An 18,727-nucleotide genomic window follows, 5' to 3' on the forward strand; every position below is an offset into this window, starting at 1 on the left:
CAGCTCACTTCTACACTACTGCACTAACCAGCACCCTTCTGCACTAACCAGCTCACTTCTACACTACTGCACTAACCAGCACCCTACTGCACTAACCAGCTCCCTACTGCACTAACCAGCTCACTTCTACACTCCCCTACTGCACTAACCAGCACCCTGCTGCACTAACCAACTCACTTCTACACTCCCCTACTGCACTAACCAGCTCCCTACTGCACTAACCAGCTCACTTCTACACTCCCCTACTGCACTAACCAGCTCCCTACTGCACTAACCAGCTCACTTCTACACTCCCCTACTGCACTAACCAGCTCCCTACTGCACTAACCAGCTCACTTCTACACTCCCCTACTGCACTAACCAGCTCCCTACTGCACTAACCAGCTCACTTCTACACTCCCCTACTGCACTAACCAGCTCCCTACTGCACTAACCAGCTCACTTCTACACTCCCCTACTGCACTAACCAGCTCCCTACTGCACTAACCAGCTCACTTCTACACTCCCCTACTGCACTAACCAGCTCCCTACTGCACTAACCAGCTCACTTCTACACTCCCCTACTGCACTAACCAGCTCACTTCTACACTACTGCACTAACCAGCTCACTTCTACACTCCCCTACTGCACTCCACTACTGCACCAACTGAAATCCTTTGCATGGAAGCAGCTGATTGCCTTTCAGAGATTTGTTCTCCACCCAATATCTCCATGTTTTGTTTACTAATAAGGCAGTTAGCCAGTGTTAGGCCAGGTAACCCATGACTCTATCTATCTACAAGTCTGCATCTACAGCTGGTGATAAGGAGGAGTCCTGCACCTGGGTATCACTGTCGCAGGGCTGGACAAGCTTTACAGAACGTCAGCCCAAAAAACACACACCTTCAGCCTAAAGTGTATCTACACAACTGATTCGAAATTAACAGCCCTCTGTAAACAGACGAGCGATTACATTCAAACCCTTGTATTTGTGTGTGTGTGTGAAAGGCCACGCTGTTGGGACACACTGGTGCAAGCATGGCTACAGTTTCTGGTCTTGTGCAGCCTGTCCAGTTTGAGCCCTGTTCACTACATACAGCCTGCAGATGCCAGTGACGGCCAGCGGTTAGAGCTCTAGGCTATTAAGAACAGGGTTGTGGGTTCGATTCCCGGGCTCAGCAAGCTGCCACTGTTGGGCTGCCTTGAGCAAGGCCCTTTACCCTCTCTGCTCCTCAGGCGCCGCAGCAATGCCTGCCCATGGCCCCACTGTCCACTGTGTGTGTTTCACTGGTGTGTGTGTGTGTGAGAGTGTTCACTGCACAGATGGGTTTAAAAGCGGAAGCCAAATTCCAGAACACAGTACTGATCCTTTAACCTCCGTAATTAAACACCGTCCTCAGATAGTCTGAAATACGTTTATTAAATCTCTCATTAAGGACATTATTTACCACAGCAGAGGAATATGCAACATTACAGACAGCAGATCCAATTATACATAAGTTAAAGAAATGGGGGTTACAAAGGCAGTGTGTGTGTGTGTGTGTGTGTGTGTGTGTGTGGAGGGGAGGTTAAGGGGTTTTCAGGGTTCACAACACCATTCCTCCACCCATGATCTCCAGCCTCTGTAGGAAAAAGGATTCCTCAATCAGATTCAGATGATATTTTATGGATCAAACTGTGATCAATGCTTTTAGGTATATGTGCACATGCTGGACTCATGGTGGCGTACCTGTGGTGGTTCTATAAAGGCGAGCCAGTCTGACGAGTGTGTTGGTAGGAGCCCCATCGACTGACACTTGTAGACCGCCAGTGCAGAGCCAAGTAGGTTGCCGATGAGGTAGACCAAACCCTGGAGCCACTGCTGACTTGAGCTCTCCAGCAGTTTAAAGGCTGAAAGAGAGAAGTGTGGTTTGTTCTGTTCTTGGGTTCCACCCACAGTTAGGTTCTCCCAGTGTGGTTCTAGCTAACACAACAGTTTTGATGGGCAGTTTGAATAAAATAACTACCTTCCTGCAGACTTCTGATCCAATCCTAATCCACCCACCTGATCCAACTACAACTATTACAACAAGCCTTCAGAAGACCCTGACTGGCTGAATGGGGGGTGTTAGATCTGAGTTGGAGGAGAAACTGGCAGGAAGAGGGTCGGGGACCACTGGTCTAGGCTCAGATAAAATGATAACGGAGTGGTAAGTTACTCACTGGCAGACATGGACATGAGGGCCTGAATGGGTCTCCAGGCCATCATACACACCATCATGATGGGGAAGATGGAAATGGTGTTACCAGACATGTACATGATGAACAGATTCATGGGAATCTGCTTAAGGGGGCCAAGAGCTATGTCCCAGCATCTCTAAAACAGAGAGAGAGAGAGAGAGAGAGAGAGAGAGTGAGAGAGAGAGAGAGAGAGAGAGAGCGATATTAGTCAAAGTTACTTTTAAACAGGCTGAGAAGACGAGCTTCTGAGTGTCCAGTAGTCCGTTTTACACAGAACCACAGACAGACGCACAGATCCTCCAATTACAGATGAGAAGCAGATGACTGACACACGAATCCACCAGATAGACACAGTGAGAAGTAGAGCTGGGGATCTCGACCTGACCCGACCCGTGTGGGTCATGTAAGATCCGTCAGTGAGATACTCAGGTCCTGTATCACTGCACTGTATTCTGATGCGTCGGTGCGTTCGTCGACTCCAGACTTCTTTCCTGCTCTGTGGGACTCTTACCTTCTCCACCAGGTTGCGGTCAGTCTCCTGCACACTGGTGTCGGGCACGGGTTTATCTGAATATCCTACAGGGTACATAACATCTCCCTCTTTACTCTGCCGGTCCCCTCGACCCCTGCACACAGGAAAAACAGGCCGTGTTGTTAAAATCGCACAGTATAATGAAGCGCTTTCACAGCTCCTCATAACAGAGGCTGCCTATTTATTTATTTATTTATTAAAACTATCTTTACTCAATTCCCATCCTCATGTTTAGATAATAGCCAATTACCCAACCTACTCGTTAGTGCTCTCCCTAATCACATGTAATGCGAGGGTGAGGACTGACACATTACGTGCTGTGGACTCTGTTAACTGTGCTGTCCTCAGGGTCTCCTTCCTTACTACTGATCACGACATCCTGACTGTGGGGTCAAGCTCCTTATCAGCAGCTTTCAGAGACCTGGACTGCTCACTGGGGTCAGAGCAGTGTTAGGGGACAACACCACCGAGAGGAACCATGACTCAAAGGGGAACCTGCCCTCCTCTGGTCGACACCAGGCTCTGGCCTCTGGCTCACCTGGTGTTGCCCAGACTAAGTTCTAGGGCCCATTTCATTCTCCTTGGTCCTCCAGCTCCCCTTGTGGACAGAGCTCCTCCTTGGCCTCCTGGTGACGACATGGTGATGCTCACTCCAGGCTGCGCCTAACAAACAAACAAACAAACAAACAAACAAACAAATGGTGAAATTGTAAACGACCAACACAACACACTCAAAGTTCATCACATTACAGGACTGTCCCCATCAACACGGTCTCTCATTAGCCAATCAGATCACACCAACAGGAAACACACCCTATACTGGTTAAGCTGGCCGGCCAGTTTAGCTCTAGGCCAGCACAGTGCAAGTTTAATGGACTAGCTGCTCGTCAAACTGGTTGTACTGGTTGACTAGGTTGGACGAGCAGCTTGGGCGTAGGTCATCTCAGAAACCCATCAGCCTCACGCCAGTGGTCTCCAGCTGCAGCCCCATCATCCAGCTGTGCTGCAGAGGTTCCCTCACTGAGCTGGAGATCAGGCAAAGGGGAGCTGCAGGTCCTCCTCAGAGCCTCAGTCAGGGGGACTACTAAAATACCTGCATATTTATACAGTGAAATGAATAAACTCATTAACCCTGAGTGATTAACTCTGGAGTAAACACTGATCAAATCCCTCTACAGGACACAGAGGTGTGTAATATAGCTAATAATGTGATACAGACAGTCCCAATGGGTCTGTTATTATTACTATGTCTGTTATTATTATTAATAACTCTATTATTGGCTGTAAGAGCACAGAGAGCCTGTTAGCCAGCACTAGCTAGCTAAGCTTCCGTTAGCCTGTAGCTAGCTACTTCACTAAACCCTCACCCTTACCTTCAACAACCTCCTCCAGGAACCGCGCGGCTCTTCTCTGTCCTGCAGCGGAATAAAGCTGTTAAATCTTATATTTCTGCTCAGTTTTATGTTTCTATTAACTCTTCTGTTTAAGGAGAGCGGCGGCTTTAATCAGGCTAGTCCGCTAATGGGCCGCTGCTGCTGGGGACGGACTCGGGCTCCTCTGCAGGGCTGCGGTGGTGCTCACAGCGCCCCCTGCCGGGCTGTAGGACGACACGCAGGTGCGCCGAGGAAGCAGGTTCCTGATTTCTGCAGAATTTTAAACATCTCTATTAAGATCCATCCTTAATTAACTCTATTCATTTAGACAGAGACACAGATAGAAGTTTAGTAAAGTATGTGTACAAATGTATGCTAAGTCTATGGGATTAAATATTTTATATATACTGTTTCTATTTACTTGTTTTATCACTTATATATATTTTGAAATAATCAATAGTTATTATTGTAATGTTATGTCAATAATGTACTCATTACAGTCATGCCAATAAAGCTATTTCCAATCCTGAACATTGCTAGAAATACAAAAAGACCAATTAGTCACTTAAAATATATCAGCAGCTGGTAACATATAAAATCTGATGTATCACACTGAAGATTTTGCACATTTCCTGAATTACTGAATCTGATAAAATATTACATGTATAATATTTCCTTATTTATTATGTTTAATAAAAATTGCTGCTATATCAGTGCTCCTTTAGGACGTGGGATTATGTTTGTTAAACCTAAATGTATTTTATTTTGTACTGATTTAAATCCACTAGCTAATAGAATTTCCCCAACTCTACATTATAATAACTAACGATCCTACAGGATCTGCTGGAAGGTCTTGATGCCAGACACTGCAGACAACACCTGCAGCGGTCTGTAGAGGGAGCTGCTGCAGAGGAATAACAGTGTATAATGTTTTGGCTCATCAGTTTATATATAAAATTTTATTCTGACAGTATTTATACATATAGAAATAATGAGAGTCGTTGTTGGAACATGTCTTTTTTCTTAATAAAGTCTTGACTTTACATTTATAAAATGCAGCTGTGATTTAAAAAGCAAGGCAACGTCCATCTGAAATTATATACATCAACGTTCTGAAAGAAAATATGTCACATACAGACAAAGTGCAAAAAAGGTGGTCATCGTGGTCCGACTCTGGTACAAGGATGAGGAATATGCAGTGAATAATTAAAAATAAGGAAGGACATCTGACTTGATGAAGCTGAATGGCAGGGCTGCACCTTCTGGGTGGACACTGAGCAGAGGACACTGAGCGGAGGACACTGAGCGGAGGACACTGAGCGGAGGACACTTTTCTTCAGGGAATATTAACCAATAAAGGGCCGGGTGTGAATCACGGCCCCCCCTGGTCAATCGAGGCTGACTGAGGTGCAGTTCTTCCACACTTGACTCGTCTGTGTGCTACAGAGGATTTCAGAGAGGGTTCTGATGGAGACCCTGCAGTTCAGTGGTGTGTGATCAGGTGATCAGACAAGGTCAGCAGCGGGTCTGTGTGTGTCTGTGTGTGTGTGTGTGTGTGTCACTTATAAAGGCTCAGTTCAGGACAGTGATAAAGGCACATGTAGGCGTCGCAAAGCAACCGTCGAACTGGCTCTTTGAGGGAGGCGGAGTCTAGACGGCACAGCTCCTTCTCTGATAGGCTGAGGTAACGCCCTACCTCTGGACACGCCCTCACCTGGGGTACATTGAAGCCGTTCTCACCTCCTGTTAAAGTGTTATAAAAACAAACTATTAATCAATGGGTCGATCAACTCTTGAGATTCAGGTTCATGCAATATAGGACAAAAGTATTGGGACACCTGCTTATTCACAGTTTCTTCTGAAATCAAGGGGATTAAAAGAGTTTCTCCTGCTTCTGTTGGAGTAACTGTCTCTACTGTCCAGAGAAGAAGACTTTCTACTAGATTCTGGAGGAGGAGCATTGCTGTGAGGATTTGATTGCATTCAGCAAAAAGAGCATAAGTGTGGTCAGAATGTTGGATGATCGTCACCCCACCTCATCATCCCCAACTCCCCAATTTAGTGTGTAATGTGTGTGTATATATATATATATATATATACATACACACACACACACACACACATACACAATCAACCAATATGACAAATTCTCTTGAACTATAACTGCAATAACTCTTTTTAATTATTATAATTAAAATTACACTGGAATACGTCCTCAGTTGTGTTGCTTTGTGTTTGGATGAACAAGCTCGTGGACCAATGTAACAACCAATACATTTGCCTCAGATCTCCGACCAGAACACACTTGGCTATAGCTGCGTATGGCCAGATCCAGCTAGAGAAGAAATGTGGAGTATAAAGTGTGCTGAAGCCCCTGGTTCACTCGCCAGTTATTTACCCTCTCTGTCAGCCATACTGTCGAAGAACAGCCAGTCGGTCAGCAGCGGCCCATGCTTCACAAAGCTCACGTAGTGGCTGGTCTCGATGCACGTCACAGCAAACAGATTCAACTGCTGCCGAGCGCCGTGCACCGGCCCCTCCCACGTGCCCTTCGGTATTCTGACCTTCAGCGGTTTGTGAGTCTGACGCTTCTTATGGGCGTGAACCTGACAGAGAGGAGAGGTTGGTGAGAGATGGATGAGAACAAAGATAATAAATAAACACCCTCTCTCCAGAGGCGGGGACGTGGAGAAGTGAAGCACCTGTGCATTACAGGTGTTGCAATACTGTTTCAGCTGTCCAGGTGTGATGTCCAGATCCTCATAACACTGCATGCACTCCCACGCTGCCACTGACTGGCATATACTGCACTGTCTGAGAGCTGGAGAGAAGGGTGTTCATTATGTAGACATGCATATATATGCACACACACACACACACACACACACACACACTTACACACACACTCACACACACACTCACACACACACTCACACACACACACACACACACACACACACACACACACACACACACACACACACACACACACACTATATGTCCAAATGTTTGTGGACACCCCTTCTAATGAATGCATTCAGCTACTTTATGCTCCCCCTCATTGAGGACACAAGTGCACACACATTGTAGAGAAGAAGTACTGCCAATAGAATAGGACTCTCTGGAGCAGATCAACATCATGACCCTATTGGCTCCATGCTGCCTAATGCCAGGCGTGGACTAGAGGGGTATAAAGCCCCCAGCACTGAGCTGTGAAGCAGTGGAGGAACTGTGTTCTCTGGAATGGTGGTGGAGGAGCTCCAACCAGTACTTTTGGGATGAGTTGTGGAGTTGAAGATAAGTTTGGGTGGTTATCATCATCCAACATCCTGACCTCACTAAGTCTCTGAATAATACTTGAGTTAAAAAACAAAAGCAACAATAAAGAAGCAGGTGTCCCAATACTTTTGTCTATATAGTGTATGTCACTAGCAGTGTATTATTCAATACAGTGATAAATGAGGATGCGCTCACTCTCGTCCAGTAGGTTGGTGATGTCCAGTGTGAGGGAGGGCAGAATGGCATCAAACATCTTAAATTCTTTGCCAAAGCGTGGCATGAGGAGCGGCAGACAGGACGGAGCCTGCGGATCAAAACAGAGACACAGCGATATTCAGACACCTGATCTGAGATCTGAGCTGTTTATGCAAACAATCGGCTCTGGAGTCAGGACAGGAGTTTGACAGGAGTACAGTGATTCACATGGAGTACAACACATCAGGTTTGACATGATGTCTGATCATCAATTAGATTTCTTTTTATTTTATGTGAGAATTTATTTGGTTAAAATACAAAGCAATGTATTTATTTTATTTGAGTCTGTTTGTATTGGGACAGTTTTTTCTAGTAGTTGTTCTCTTTATTTGCTGTTGCTTTAAAGAAAATGGCCCAAATTATTATTAGTATGCTTTTAATAAATGTGAATATCATAGCTGTACAAAACGATACCCACGGCACAGTACAGTATAGTGGAGTATGGGACTGCAAAGTATAGTACAGCACAGTATAGTATTATACACTGTAGTATAGTAGTGTAGTATTGTATTGCACAGTATAGTACAGTGTAGTATGTAAAGCATATTAAGTACAGTAAAGTACACTGCAGTACACTGTAGTATAGTACTGTACAGTATAGTACAATGTAGTATAGTACAGTATAGTATGTACAGCATATTAAGTAAAGTACAGTGTAGTATAGTAGTGTAGTACTATATAGAGTAGTAGAGTATGGTAGTGTAGTATAGTATAGTATAGTACAGTACAGTGTAGTAGAGTATGTTACAGTATATTATGCACAGTATAGTAAGTACAATACAGTTAAGCAGAGTATACTACAGTACAGTACAGCAGCCACTGAGGTCATCAGATTCAGGGAGCATTGTGTGATGGAGGAAATGAACTTATCAAAGCTTGGATGTAAAAAAAACTGGTTGCTTAGCAACTCAACAAGTACCAACACATGCAGGAGCTCACGTCTGAAAGTGCTCCAAACTCAGCAGAGGAACAGAAGAGTGATTTTAGCGAGCAAGGCAGTTAAAATTAGACGCTCCAGACTCCTGGAATGTCTTTTATGAAGGAGTGTTGACAAAGACATAATGACGGGCATTCCTGTCTGCGTCGGTCGAGGTGTGTGTGTGTGTGTGTGTGTGTGTGTGTGTCTAGAAATCAGACCAAGTAATCCTTAGACACACTAAACTTCACCTTTAATATGAGTCAGGGTTGCCATTACCTCAGTGAATTTAAGCCCAGAATGTATGAAGGAGGATTCCAGCAATGTCTGAACACTGGCAACCCTCATGAGTCCAGCAGGAGGTGAGGAGAGAGGGATTGGGGAGAGGGAGGAGGAGAGAGAAGGAGAGAGAGGGGAATGAAGGGGGGAGGATGGAGAGGAGGAGATGGAGGGAGGGAAGAGCTGGTAGATGTGACACTCCTGTGGCTCCTGGCTCATCGACCTAGAACGCATAGAAACAGACAACAGTGAGGTTAAACACAGTGAATACCAGGTGGATAAGGAGAGAACTGAAACTGAGAAAGGAAGAGCGAGAGAGGGAGAGGGCTGCACCTTATCTTCAAAAGTGGCTCTACCCGGAGGAGCTGGAAAAGCTTGTTGAGGAATTCCTCAGGATCTAAAAACAGACAAACACACTCAGAGAGTCCCGTCTGTCTCGCCACAGGCACTACAGATTGTCCCTCAGTGTAGCGGTGTCTCACTCTACCTTTCTCTTCATTAGTGAAGCCTGCATCTGTAGTCTCGGCTTCCAGAAGCTTCCTCAGGGCCATGGTCTTACTGGCACACACATATCCATACCTGCACAACACACAACACTGAGAACACCCGCCTCAGCTGACCAACAGACTTAACAGTGCTATGTGTTAAGACTTGTACAGTTGCTATGGTGTCCAAGGTGGTTGCTATGCAACTGCTAGGTGTTACTACACTGCTGCTAGATAAAAAATGTGTCACAATGTGTCCTCCGCTATGACCCCTCTGTGGGAGCGAACACACACACACACACACACACACACACACACACACACACACACACACACACACACACACACGAAATCGGGGCAGTGAGCACACACTAGAGCTGGGCGATATCACAATATTTTATGGTATGGTGATGAATGTAGTTATGGTGATACAGTAAGCTGTTCTGATCATATGGAGGAGACTGTTAGTGTTAATAAACACTGTGTTCAGTACAGGAGAGGATCTGAACAGTAGTTTATAAGAGTCTGTTACTACTGATGTTTCTAGTCTGTAGTTACAGGTATCATGATAAATATTGTGTATCGCAAAAACAATCTTTAAATATCGTGATCTAGTATTTTTACCATTTCGCCCAGCTCTACTGCAGTGTTCTTTACTGTAGTTATTATACTGGGCATACTATACCTGACTACACTGTACTGTGCAATGCTACTCTCTACTATACTACACTGTACAATACTATACAATACTCAAGGGCCTTGCTCGAACCTGGAGCTGTAACCGAAGCTACCACTGCCCCCTAGATGGTTGCTAAGCAGTAACTACAGTGTCCCAGGCATAGGATTTAACCTTTTTCCTCCTGAGGGCCCCTAGTCAGATTTTTGGGAACTTGGGGGCCCCCCGGAACTAAAATAAATGTGTTAATATGTAAACGACATCGCAGCATATGTTTAAATAAAATCGGGTCAGATCGTCCCGTTCGTCCAGAATGAAATAAAAATCAGAAATTAAAGGTCCATTTTGAAAACACATCTGACACTAATTCTGACTATTTATTGTCTATTTAACTAACATTACTAAATCAGATTGTGAAATTGGACTAAAAATATGGAAATGTTATATAACAGAAATAAAAACTGTTGGTTGAGTTGTTTAAATGTTTATTTTTATTCCTTTTCGGTCACACCTCCCACCTGCACACTCCTGCAATTCCTTCACGCCCCACTAGGGGAATACCTTATTTGAATACCTCTGTGCTTAGGGGTGCTATGGTTTCCTAAGTGGTTGCTATGCTGTTGCTAAGCAGATGCTATGCTGTCCCAGGTGGTTACTAGGGTGCACAAATGTTTGCCTGCAAAATTACTACATTCGTTACTTTGGAGGAAAAAACGTACGGCAGATCAAAAAGCTGCTCCAGAACTGCATCTGAGACGGTCACTTGGATTGACCCGACATTTAAAATCCAGGCAAATCCACACCTACACCCACACCCACACCAGAACCTCCCCAAATATCAACCATAACACAGAGGCACAAACACAGAGAGGCAGACCTGCGCAGAGGGTTGACGATCTCGCAGCGCAGCAGCTCCTGAGCGTCTTTACTGCGATGGCTGTCATCGTTAGAGGGGCAGAACAAAACCCAGTCCACTGAACTACAGCAGGAGAAGAGACTGGAGGAGGAGGAGGAGGAGGAGACAGGAAGTGTGTTAATCTACCAACATCACGTAAAATCACTCCTCACCGACACGCTTTACGATCTTTCTGCATTTTAACTGATCAGATTAAATGTACATTTACTAGTCTTACTGCTCTAACCTTTGTTGCACTTTTAAATGTTTAATATTTAACTGTATTTATATATTATTATACTTTTTTATCTGTTTCTGTAAAGCTAATAAAAAAAATGAAATTATTAAATGTAGTATTATGTAGATATGATGTAAACACACTGCCAACAACTCCTGTGACATCTGAACAGAAGACACGAGGCTGAGCTTGACTTAAGGAAACAGAAGGGCTTGCCCCTGTTCTCTAAAAAGGAAATGGGCCTGACTCCAGCTTGGTAACGCAACACCTGAGGTGATGTGATTAGCGATAGTCAGCTCAGAACAGCAGGGTGTGTGTCTGCGTGAGTCACTTATGCATCCAGTGTGGCGACTGCACGGTCGAGCTCTGGGCCTGAAAAGGAAGTGTGAAGGATATGCCGGCTGCTCGAAGGTAGTGATCACCTGAAGAGTGACGCATCCAGGTAGCAGGAGTTGAGATGACCCTGGATACCTTTCTTAAAGCCCTCATACACCTGCCGAGCCTCCTGACCCAACACAGGGGGGGTGTTGTCCTCAACACGCTTACTGCCCCACTCTGCAAATGCTGAGATTGACACACATGAATGTATTAAAAAGAAATCTCATAGACAATACACTACATGGACAAAAGTATTGGGACACCTGCTCATTCATGGTTTCTTCTGAAATCAAGAGTATTAAAGAGCTGATCCTGCTTCTGTTGGAGTAACTGTCTTTACTGTGCAGATAAGAAGACTTTCTACTAGATTCTGGAGGAGGAGCATTGCTGTGAGGATTTGACGGCATTCAGCCACAAGAGCGTTAGGGAGTTCAAGATATTGGATGGAGCTAAACCATTGTTCCAGAGAACACAGTTCTTCCACTGCTCCACAGCTCAATGCTGAGGGGCTTTATACCCCTCTAGCCCACGCTGGCATTGTTATTGTGTGTATTTACTACTGTGTAGTAGATTTTCACTCTCCTTCACACTCAGCTAAGACAATCACTAAAACCCTACCAGGTGTCCACTGTCCATCACTGTATCGTTGTTTTTCAGCTATTTCAGTAACATAAAATATATATTTTATACAGCTACAGCTAATTTCATTCAGCAAAGGCAAAACATCAAAATCCCCACTCACCAATCGAATTACAGCGTTCCACCTGATTGATGGGGGCCTCAGGGGCAGGGAATCTGGAGTCCCTCCTGCAGTTCCGCAGTTTGACAAACAGCCCCTTGTTGGGAGGGCAGCGGAAGTGCCGATCGCCGAGGTAACTGCCATCAGTGGCAGCGCTCAGCTCCTGATCCTGAAACACAATCACAAACAAAAGCACTTCAAACTGGGGATCGGACCAGGGATCAGACCTGCGGCCTCCTGACGATTGATCTTTGCTCTATGCATTTAGACTCTATCAGGGACACAAAAAGAAAACCTGAGATAAAGAAGAACCTTTTAAACGTCTAAAGATCCTACAGTGATCAAGTGTTTTTTTAAGCATTCATTTCTAATTTTACTCCATTTTTGGAGTATTGGAAGGCCAAGAACCCCCCAATCACTAGCAATGCCCTCAACATTAGGAGGGTGAAGACTAGCACACGCCTCCTCAGACACATCAAGTGAAGTCAGCCACGCCTCTTTTCCAACTGACACTGATCAGCATCCAGGAAAGCTCGGCTCCCCAGCTCCCATACAGCAGCTAAGAGACGGCTGTGCTGACCAACATCACACTAGGAGTGATGTGGGGAGGAAGTGCCATCAACCATCAACCCACCCCTGAGAGAGCAAGGCTGACTGTGCTCACCCCGACTCCGGCTGCTGATGGCGAGCAGCATGATCTGGGATCAAACCAGCCACTCGGATCATAGTGGGAGCGGCTTAATCCACTGGAGCACTCAGAGCCCCGTTCTTCACCAATATAAAGGTTCTGCTCACCCATCTCTATTACACACATGCTTCCTTATCTATCAAAGAAGAACACAAAATCCAAAGCCGTACCAGTTCGATCCCTGCCACCGCTTCCGGAATGCTGGCGATATGTCCAATCCAGCGAATTACTCCAAAAATCGGTGGGTCATTCATCTCCACCATAGAGCCCACTTCCAACCATGTTTTAGGCTCCGCCTTCTCATCAGGAACTAGTGGAGAGGGTGGATTGTGAAAGCCGTTGGAAGAATGTGATTGATCAGTGGCGGGAGGTGAAAGAGGCGGGGCTTGTGGTTTACTGGGTGGAACTGCAGGCGGTTTAAGAGCAGATTTAGGGGCGGGAAGAGGAGGAGGCTTTAAAGCGACTTTTGGAGCCACTGATGATGAAGAAGAAAATGAAGAAGACGACGGAGGTTGTAGGGCAGATTTAGCCATGGCTAGCATGGCAGGCTGTATCAGCTGTCTGGGGTTGGGGTTTGTGGGTACTGCAGGCTGCGGTGGGGGCTTGTTGTGAGTGGGTGAAGGTGGCTGAAGGGCGGATTTGGAGGAAGGAAATGGAGGATGCACTGGAGAGGTTTTAGGATTGGATCCAAGAGGAGGTGTGCGCTCTGGCCTGGTTTCTGCAGAATGAAAGGAAAGGAAAACTTTAACAGTTCAGAAATGATGACCTTCAGTTTCCACAGGTTTTACATTATTCACTATACGTTACAAACACTGCCTATTTAAATGTATAAAGATAATATGTTTATACACATATTATATGTAAACATATTATCACATATACACAGCTCTGATAAAAATGAAGAGACCACTTTTTTTTTTATTTGATTAAATCTGCATCTCTCGTGTCTGGCAGCCGTTTTATTCCAGTCATTTCTTCAAACAGAGCTGAGTTCGCTGAATCTGCAGACTACGAATGGCTTAAAGTCCCTACAGCAGTGTGAGAGACTAGTGGAGAGCCGGCCGAGACATGAGAGCTGTGATTGGCCGTCGAGGTTATTATTTCACCATAGTGATTCTGAATGCTCTCAGAGTTCAGATATTAGTACTGTGTTTAAATCTGAATAATAACTTCTTTACATTATAATTATTATTAATTATTAATCATTTCTTTGCATTATTTGAGCAGGTTTTTTGGAACGAGTGCCATTTCTGCAAATAAATAAAAAAGAGCAAATATTATCTAAATAGCAAATAATTTTATTTGGAATTTAGGGGAAATGTTGTCCATGGTTTATGAAATATAACGTGAATGTACAAACCGGATTCCAAAAAAGTTGGGACACTAAACAAATTGTGAATAAAAACTTCTATTGAATTCTATTATGAATAAAATATTGACATTGGCCATCTCCACATCATTGCATTCAGTTTTTATTCACAATTTGTTTAGTGTCCCAACTTTTTTGGAATCCGGTTTGTACATTTCCCCTAAACACACTGCCTAGAAAGAGGAAAACCAGAGAAACTGATCATGTAGGGTGGGCTCTTCATTTTTTTTCAGAGATATACACTTATTTTTCTTAAAGAATAAAGGCACTAAGCTGCAGTGCGACTGTCCTGCTTTACCTGTGGACACTCTGGAGATGGGAAGAAGGTAGCCATATTCCACAGAAGGAATGGAGCAAAGCTTGTAATTCTTATAGTAACCATTCCAGTTTCCTACTGGATTGTCCTGCAGAAACACAAACACACACACACACACACACACACACACACACACACACACACGTAAATAAACACTTACATGTATAACACTGAACCCTCACCCTAGTTACTTTATTACAGTACCGGCTTTACTGCATAACAACCTGACAGAAAGCCTGTTCACCAGGTCAGAGTCTTATAATAAACTGTATTATTACGAGGTTATCTCTAATGGTCCACCTATCATTTGCCCACTAATGTGTTTATATATGGGCCTAATTTGCACATTCAATCCACTCAGGCCACACTCTTTTACAATATTCACAGTTTAACACTTTTTATTGATTTTCATTTTGTTCAGCATTTTTGCACAACAACTGCCAACTCTCTCTTTATTCACTTTATTTCTTTTTTCACTGTGAGCATACTACCTGCCTATTAAACATGGTGGTGGGTGTGTTATGGCCTGAGCTTGTATGGCTGCCACAGGTGTTGGCTTAGTCATCCATCTATAAAATGCTGTAAGCTTACTCAAATATATAGAAATATATAACATTTTAGAATATACACTTCAACCCCAAGTGAATTGTTTGAGAAAATATAACAATATGCTTTATATGTGTGAATGTTGTCAGTATTAAAAGAACAATTAAATGTTGTATTATAAAGTGCATAATTTGTCCTGTTTAATTAAATTTAATTGCAGTCAAAAATATGTGATGTTGGTTATTGTGAAAATAAAAATCAGAAAATTTAAATATGCAAGTCTAATATTTTCGCTGCATCGCCCACCCCTGAATATAAGTCAAAGAACCCCTTTCAGTCCTCTACCGAACCCTTCTAGCTAAGAACACACCCATCACTCATCCATCTCTCTACTTATGGCCTCTCAAAGTGAACACTCACCAGTAAGACTCCCACATACAGTCCACTGGATGTCCTCCCAGGCAGAGTCCCACAATACTGCACCATGCCCCAGTGGAGCGCCTCGTCCTGGCTGAAGCACACCCTCTGCCCCGCTTGCAGCGGAGGCGGGGAGGCTGGGGGCGGGGCTGATTCTGCGGTCCGTGGCTGCAGGATGTTAACTGCGCTCTGGCTGTGGCCGGAGCTCTGGTTATTGCTGGAGTTGTGGTTGGAGTGGTTTGGTCTGCTAACTTCACGCTCTAGCTCATGATCTCCAGCACTGCCACCTCGGGAGGAGCGGCGGAGGGTCAGCTCGCTAGCCGCCACGAAGAGGGCACACTGCTCCGGACAGGTGAAGAGCTGGTGGCCCTTAAAGCTTCCATTACTGCTGCCCTTACCTGCAGCCCAGCCCTGAGAGAGAAGCAGGAAGAGCACACTTTGTGGAACACATTTTATATTATTATTATTATTATTCATAAATAATTATTTTATTATTTTCACTCAAAAAGCAGACCTGGCTGAAACACTCCTTACAGCTTTAGCATAAATGGGCGGAGTTTCAAAATCACACCTGAGTTTAGAATAGACTGTAGTTCTGGATTATTTTCCATACACTGACTGAATGAACTGTGTAAAAGCAGCGATCCTGACACACGGTCCCTTTTTAGAGGCAAACGTAGGGGCGGGCGATACTGCAATTGTATTGTAATTGTATATCACGATATTTAAAGACATTTTAACAATACATTTTATGTATTACGAAATTTTGATACAGACAGAATGCTGTAGTAGTGTCTTATGATGTACTTATGATGTCCACAATATGCTTAAAAAAGTATATTTTTACCATATAATATACAAATGAATTACAATAACAATAAACTAGTGTCATATTGCCCGCCTCTATAATTTGGGATTTGGCCTAATACAAAATTACAAGTATAAAAAAGAAGCAAACTTCAGACCCCAGACTGATAAACTACACTGTCTAGACTTTTACTTTTAGCTGGACTCCAAAGTACACAGCAGCGCTTCCTCGGGTCAGCGGGCCGCGGTAACGGAGCTCCGCCTCTGCGAAGTCTCCCGTCTGGCTCCAGCGCACCAGCACTGGTGAACCCAGGGGCAAGGCCGCCAGTCGCAGCAGCCGGTGGGGTTTGGACAGCAGTTTGAAGCGCAGGTCCAGGTCAGCGGTGGGCTCCAACAGGCCGGCTAGCTCAGGAGACACTTCACTCAGCAAGTATTTGTCCAGCTTCACCATGCTGCCATTGTCTATCACCTGAGGACAGAGTGGACACACAACATGGACAACTGCTTGTGTCAGACTGTGTCTAAAGTTCAGCAGTATTAATCAGGAATTTATAAATCAGGAATCCCCCTTTACTGCAGAAGACGCTGAAACATTGCTGCGAGGAGAATTTGATTGAATTGAGTCACACAAAAGAGAGCGAGAGCATCAGTGAGCTGTGGTACTGATGTTGTATGATTAGTTCGGTCACCCTTTTAACTCATCCCAAAAGTATCAGATGGTGTTAATCACTCCATAGGTAAATGCTGTGAGCTTTAAACCCACTAGTTGACCCTTGGCACTGGGAATGACACTGCTGACCAGGTCACTGCACTGGTGATGCTCTTTAATAGAGATTATACAAGCTGACACAACCCAACTGAACCCCTGTGTCTGCATACTTTTGTCACAGAGAATCAGAGGGAGTTAACAGAAGCTAATGGGAGTTAATGACTATCTCTTACCTTCACCCACAAGTAATCGCCTCTCGCTCCCCGTTCTGCTCCACCCTCCAGCTCATGGCAGAGGTTCCCCCTCTGCAAGCGAATGGTACCGTCCAGATGGTCCTGCACCTTATGGTCGGACGTAACCAGGTACATTTTAGGGGGGCGCCGCCTCCGGTTCTGATGCGTGACAGCGGACATGCTCACTGTTGGCGACACGGTTAGAGTTGCATGAGAAGGTTTTGCTTGACGAAAAGAGCAGCACCAGCCCCGAACCCCCCCCAAAACCCCCCAAACCCCCCAAATCCCCCCAGTGAGAACCCTCAGCTACAGAGCCCGCCGCAGGGCTTCTTCAGGCTGTTAGCCGTGCGTTAGCCAGCTCCGCTCAGGCAAGACGACTGTTTATAGGTAGACAAGCTGGTGCTGAACGAAATTTCTCCACTGTTGTAAAGGTAACGATGCAGTAATAGTTTACAGCCCCAACTTTCCACTTACCAGCGCCGACATCGCCGTCTTTTAAACTTCTTTTCCCTCAGCGCAGAAAAAACAGGAAGCGAAGTGATGGACACCAAATACAACCAATCAGCGACGAGAAAAGTTTCCCCAGCCAATCCGAAGTGTCATGTTGGCGGATAAAGAGGTGGGGCTTGCGGAGTGAGGGAAATTCCACTGTTGCGTTTCTGAGGGGAGATGGAGCACATCTCTCACAGCTACACCCGCACAGCCTCCATCTCCCCTACAATCTGCATTTAGATATTTATATTTCATTATATATATATAAGTCTTTATGAGGGACCGAGGCATTTTAGAGGCCAAATTAAAATTACATTTTTATGTTATTATTATTATTATTATTATTATTTTACTTACTTTATTTTTATGTCAAAAACAGTGACCTATTACATATAATAATTTTTATTGAAGATAAAGAAGATGCTGCATCAACAGCTCAAGACAATAAGTAATTATAGATCAATACTTAATTGATCCTGAAGGAAATTTAGCATCCTGTATCAGTTACACAATACAGCACAGTAATGCCATACAATAATAAGGGCGGTGCAGTATAAAAAAGAAAGAGTCCAGGCACAGTAAAAAATAATAATAAGTAATAATAAATAAATAAATAAATAAATAAAATAAAAAATATATATATATTAATAGATACCATCAACTGAAGATACATATATCTCTTATTACAATGAGGCATTAATAAAGTATGAAAAAGGTGCACGTATTTGTCACTGTACAGCGAAATGCCTCCACATTTAACCCATCTGTGGTAGTAAACACACACACACACACTAGTGAACAAGGGGCAGTGAGTACACACACACACCCAGAGCAGTGGGCAGCCAACTTCAGCGCCCGGGGAGCAGAGAGGGTAAAGGGCCTTGCTCAAGGGCCCAACAGTGGCAG

General features: G+C 44.4%; 2 protein-coding genes across 2 annotated transcripts; both read right to left on the minus strand.

The window, feature by feature from the left end:
- Positions 1-1,380: 1,380 nt before the first annotated feature.
- On the minus strand, positions 1,381-4,311 carry emc4 (ER membrane protein complex subunit 4). Its single transcript, XM_072670135.1, has 6 exons — positions 4,105-4,311; positions 3,270-3,394; positions 2,711-2,825; positions 2,182-2,335; positions 1,709-1,869; positions 1,381-1,601 (listed from the first exon to the last, which is right to left on the minus strand). Exons 2-6 carry the CDS (start codon positions 3,368-3,370, stop codon positions 1,566-1,568), a joined length of 567 nt encoding a protein of 188 aa, XP_072526236.1. The 5' UTR covers positions 3,371-3,394; positions 4,105-4,311; the 3' UTR covers positions 1,381-1,565.
- Positions 4,312-5,044: 733 nt separating this feature from the next.
- On the minus strand, positions 5,045-17,850 carry cyld3 (cylindromatosis (turban tumor syndrome) 3). The gene is made up of 16 exons (XM_072670383.1): positions 17,804-17,850; positions 17,330-17,514; positions 16,581-16,856; positions 15,584-15,991; positions 14,600-14,705; positions 13,103-13,650; positions 12,248-12,413; positions 11,550-11,691; positions 10,872-10,991; positions 9,321-9,412; positions 9,167-9,230; positions 8,834-9,056; positions 7,579-7,687; positions 6,807-6,925; positions 6,503-6,710; positions 5,045-5,847 (listed from the first exon to the last, which is right to left on the minus strand). The coding sequence occupies exons 2-16, from the start codon at positions 17,507-17,509 to the stop codon at positions 5,663-5,665; spliced, it is 2,946 nt and encodes a 981-aa protein (XP_072526484.1). The 5' UTR covers positions 17,510-17,514; positions 17,804-17,850; the 3' UTR covers positions 5,045-5,662.
- Positions 17,851-18,727: the final 877 nt, after the last annotated feature.

This window comes from Salminus brasiliensis, chromosome 24 (genome assembly GCF_030463535.1).
Source record: "Salminus brasiliensis chromosome 24, fSalBra1.hap2, whole genome shotgun sequence".
NCBI classification, from domain to species: domain Eukaryota; kingdom Metazoa; phylum Chordata; class Actinopteri; order Characiformes; family Bryconidae; genus Salminus; species Salminus brasiliensis.

Bases quoted from the DNA above. Each gene is read 5' to 3' on its own strand.
- emc4 (XM_072670135.1), bottom strand. From the start codon at position 3,370: ATGTCGTCACCAGGAGGCCAAGGAGGAGCTCTGTCCACAAGGGGAGCT. The intron at 2,826-3,269 runs GTGAGCCAGAGG...TCCTGTGTGCAG, and splicing joins CTTAGTCTGGGCAACACCAG to GGGTCGAGGGGACCGGCAGA. The intron at 2,336-2,710 runs GTAAGAGTCCCA...TCTCTGTTTTAG, and splicing joins ACCGCAACCTGGTGGAGAAG to AGATGCTGGGACATAGCTCT.
- cyld3 (XM_072670383.1), bottom strand. From the start codon at position 17,509: ATGTCCGCTGTCACGCATCAGAACCGGAGGCGGCGCCCCCCTAAAATG. The intron at 6,926-7,578 runs GTGAGCGCATCC...CCTTCTCTCCAG, and splicing joins CACCAACCTACTGGACGAGA to CTCTCAGACAGTGCAGTATA. The intron at 5,848-6,502 runs GTAAATAACTGG...ACACTTTAACAG, and splicing joins CAGTATGGCTGACAGAGAGG to GAGGTGAGAACGGCTTCAAT.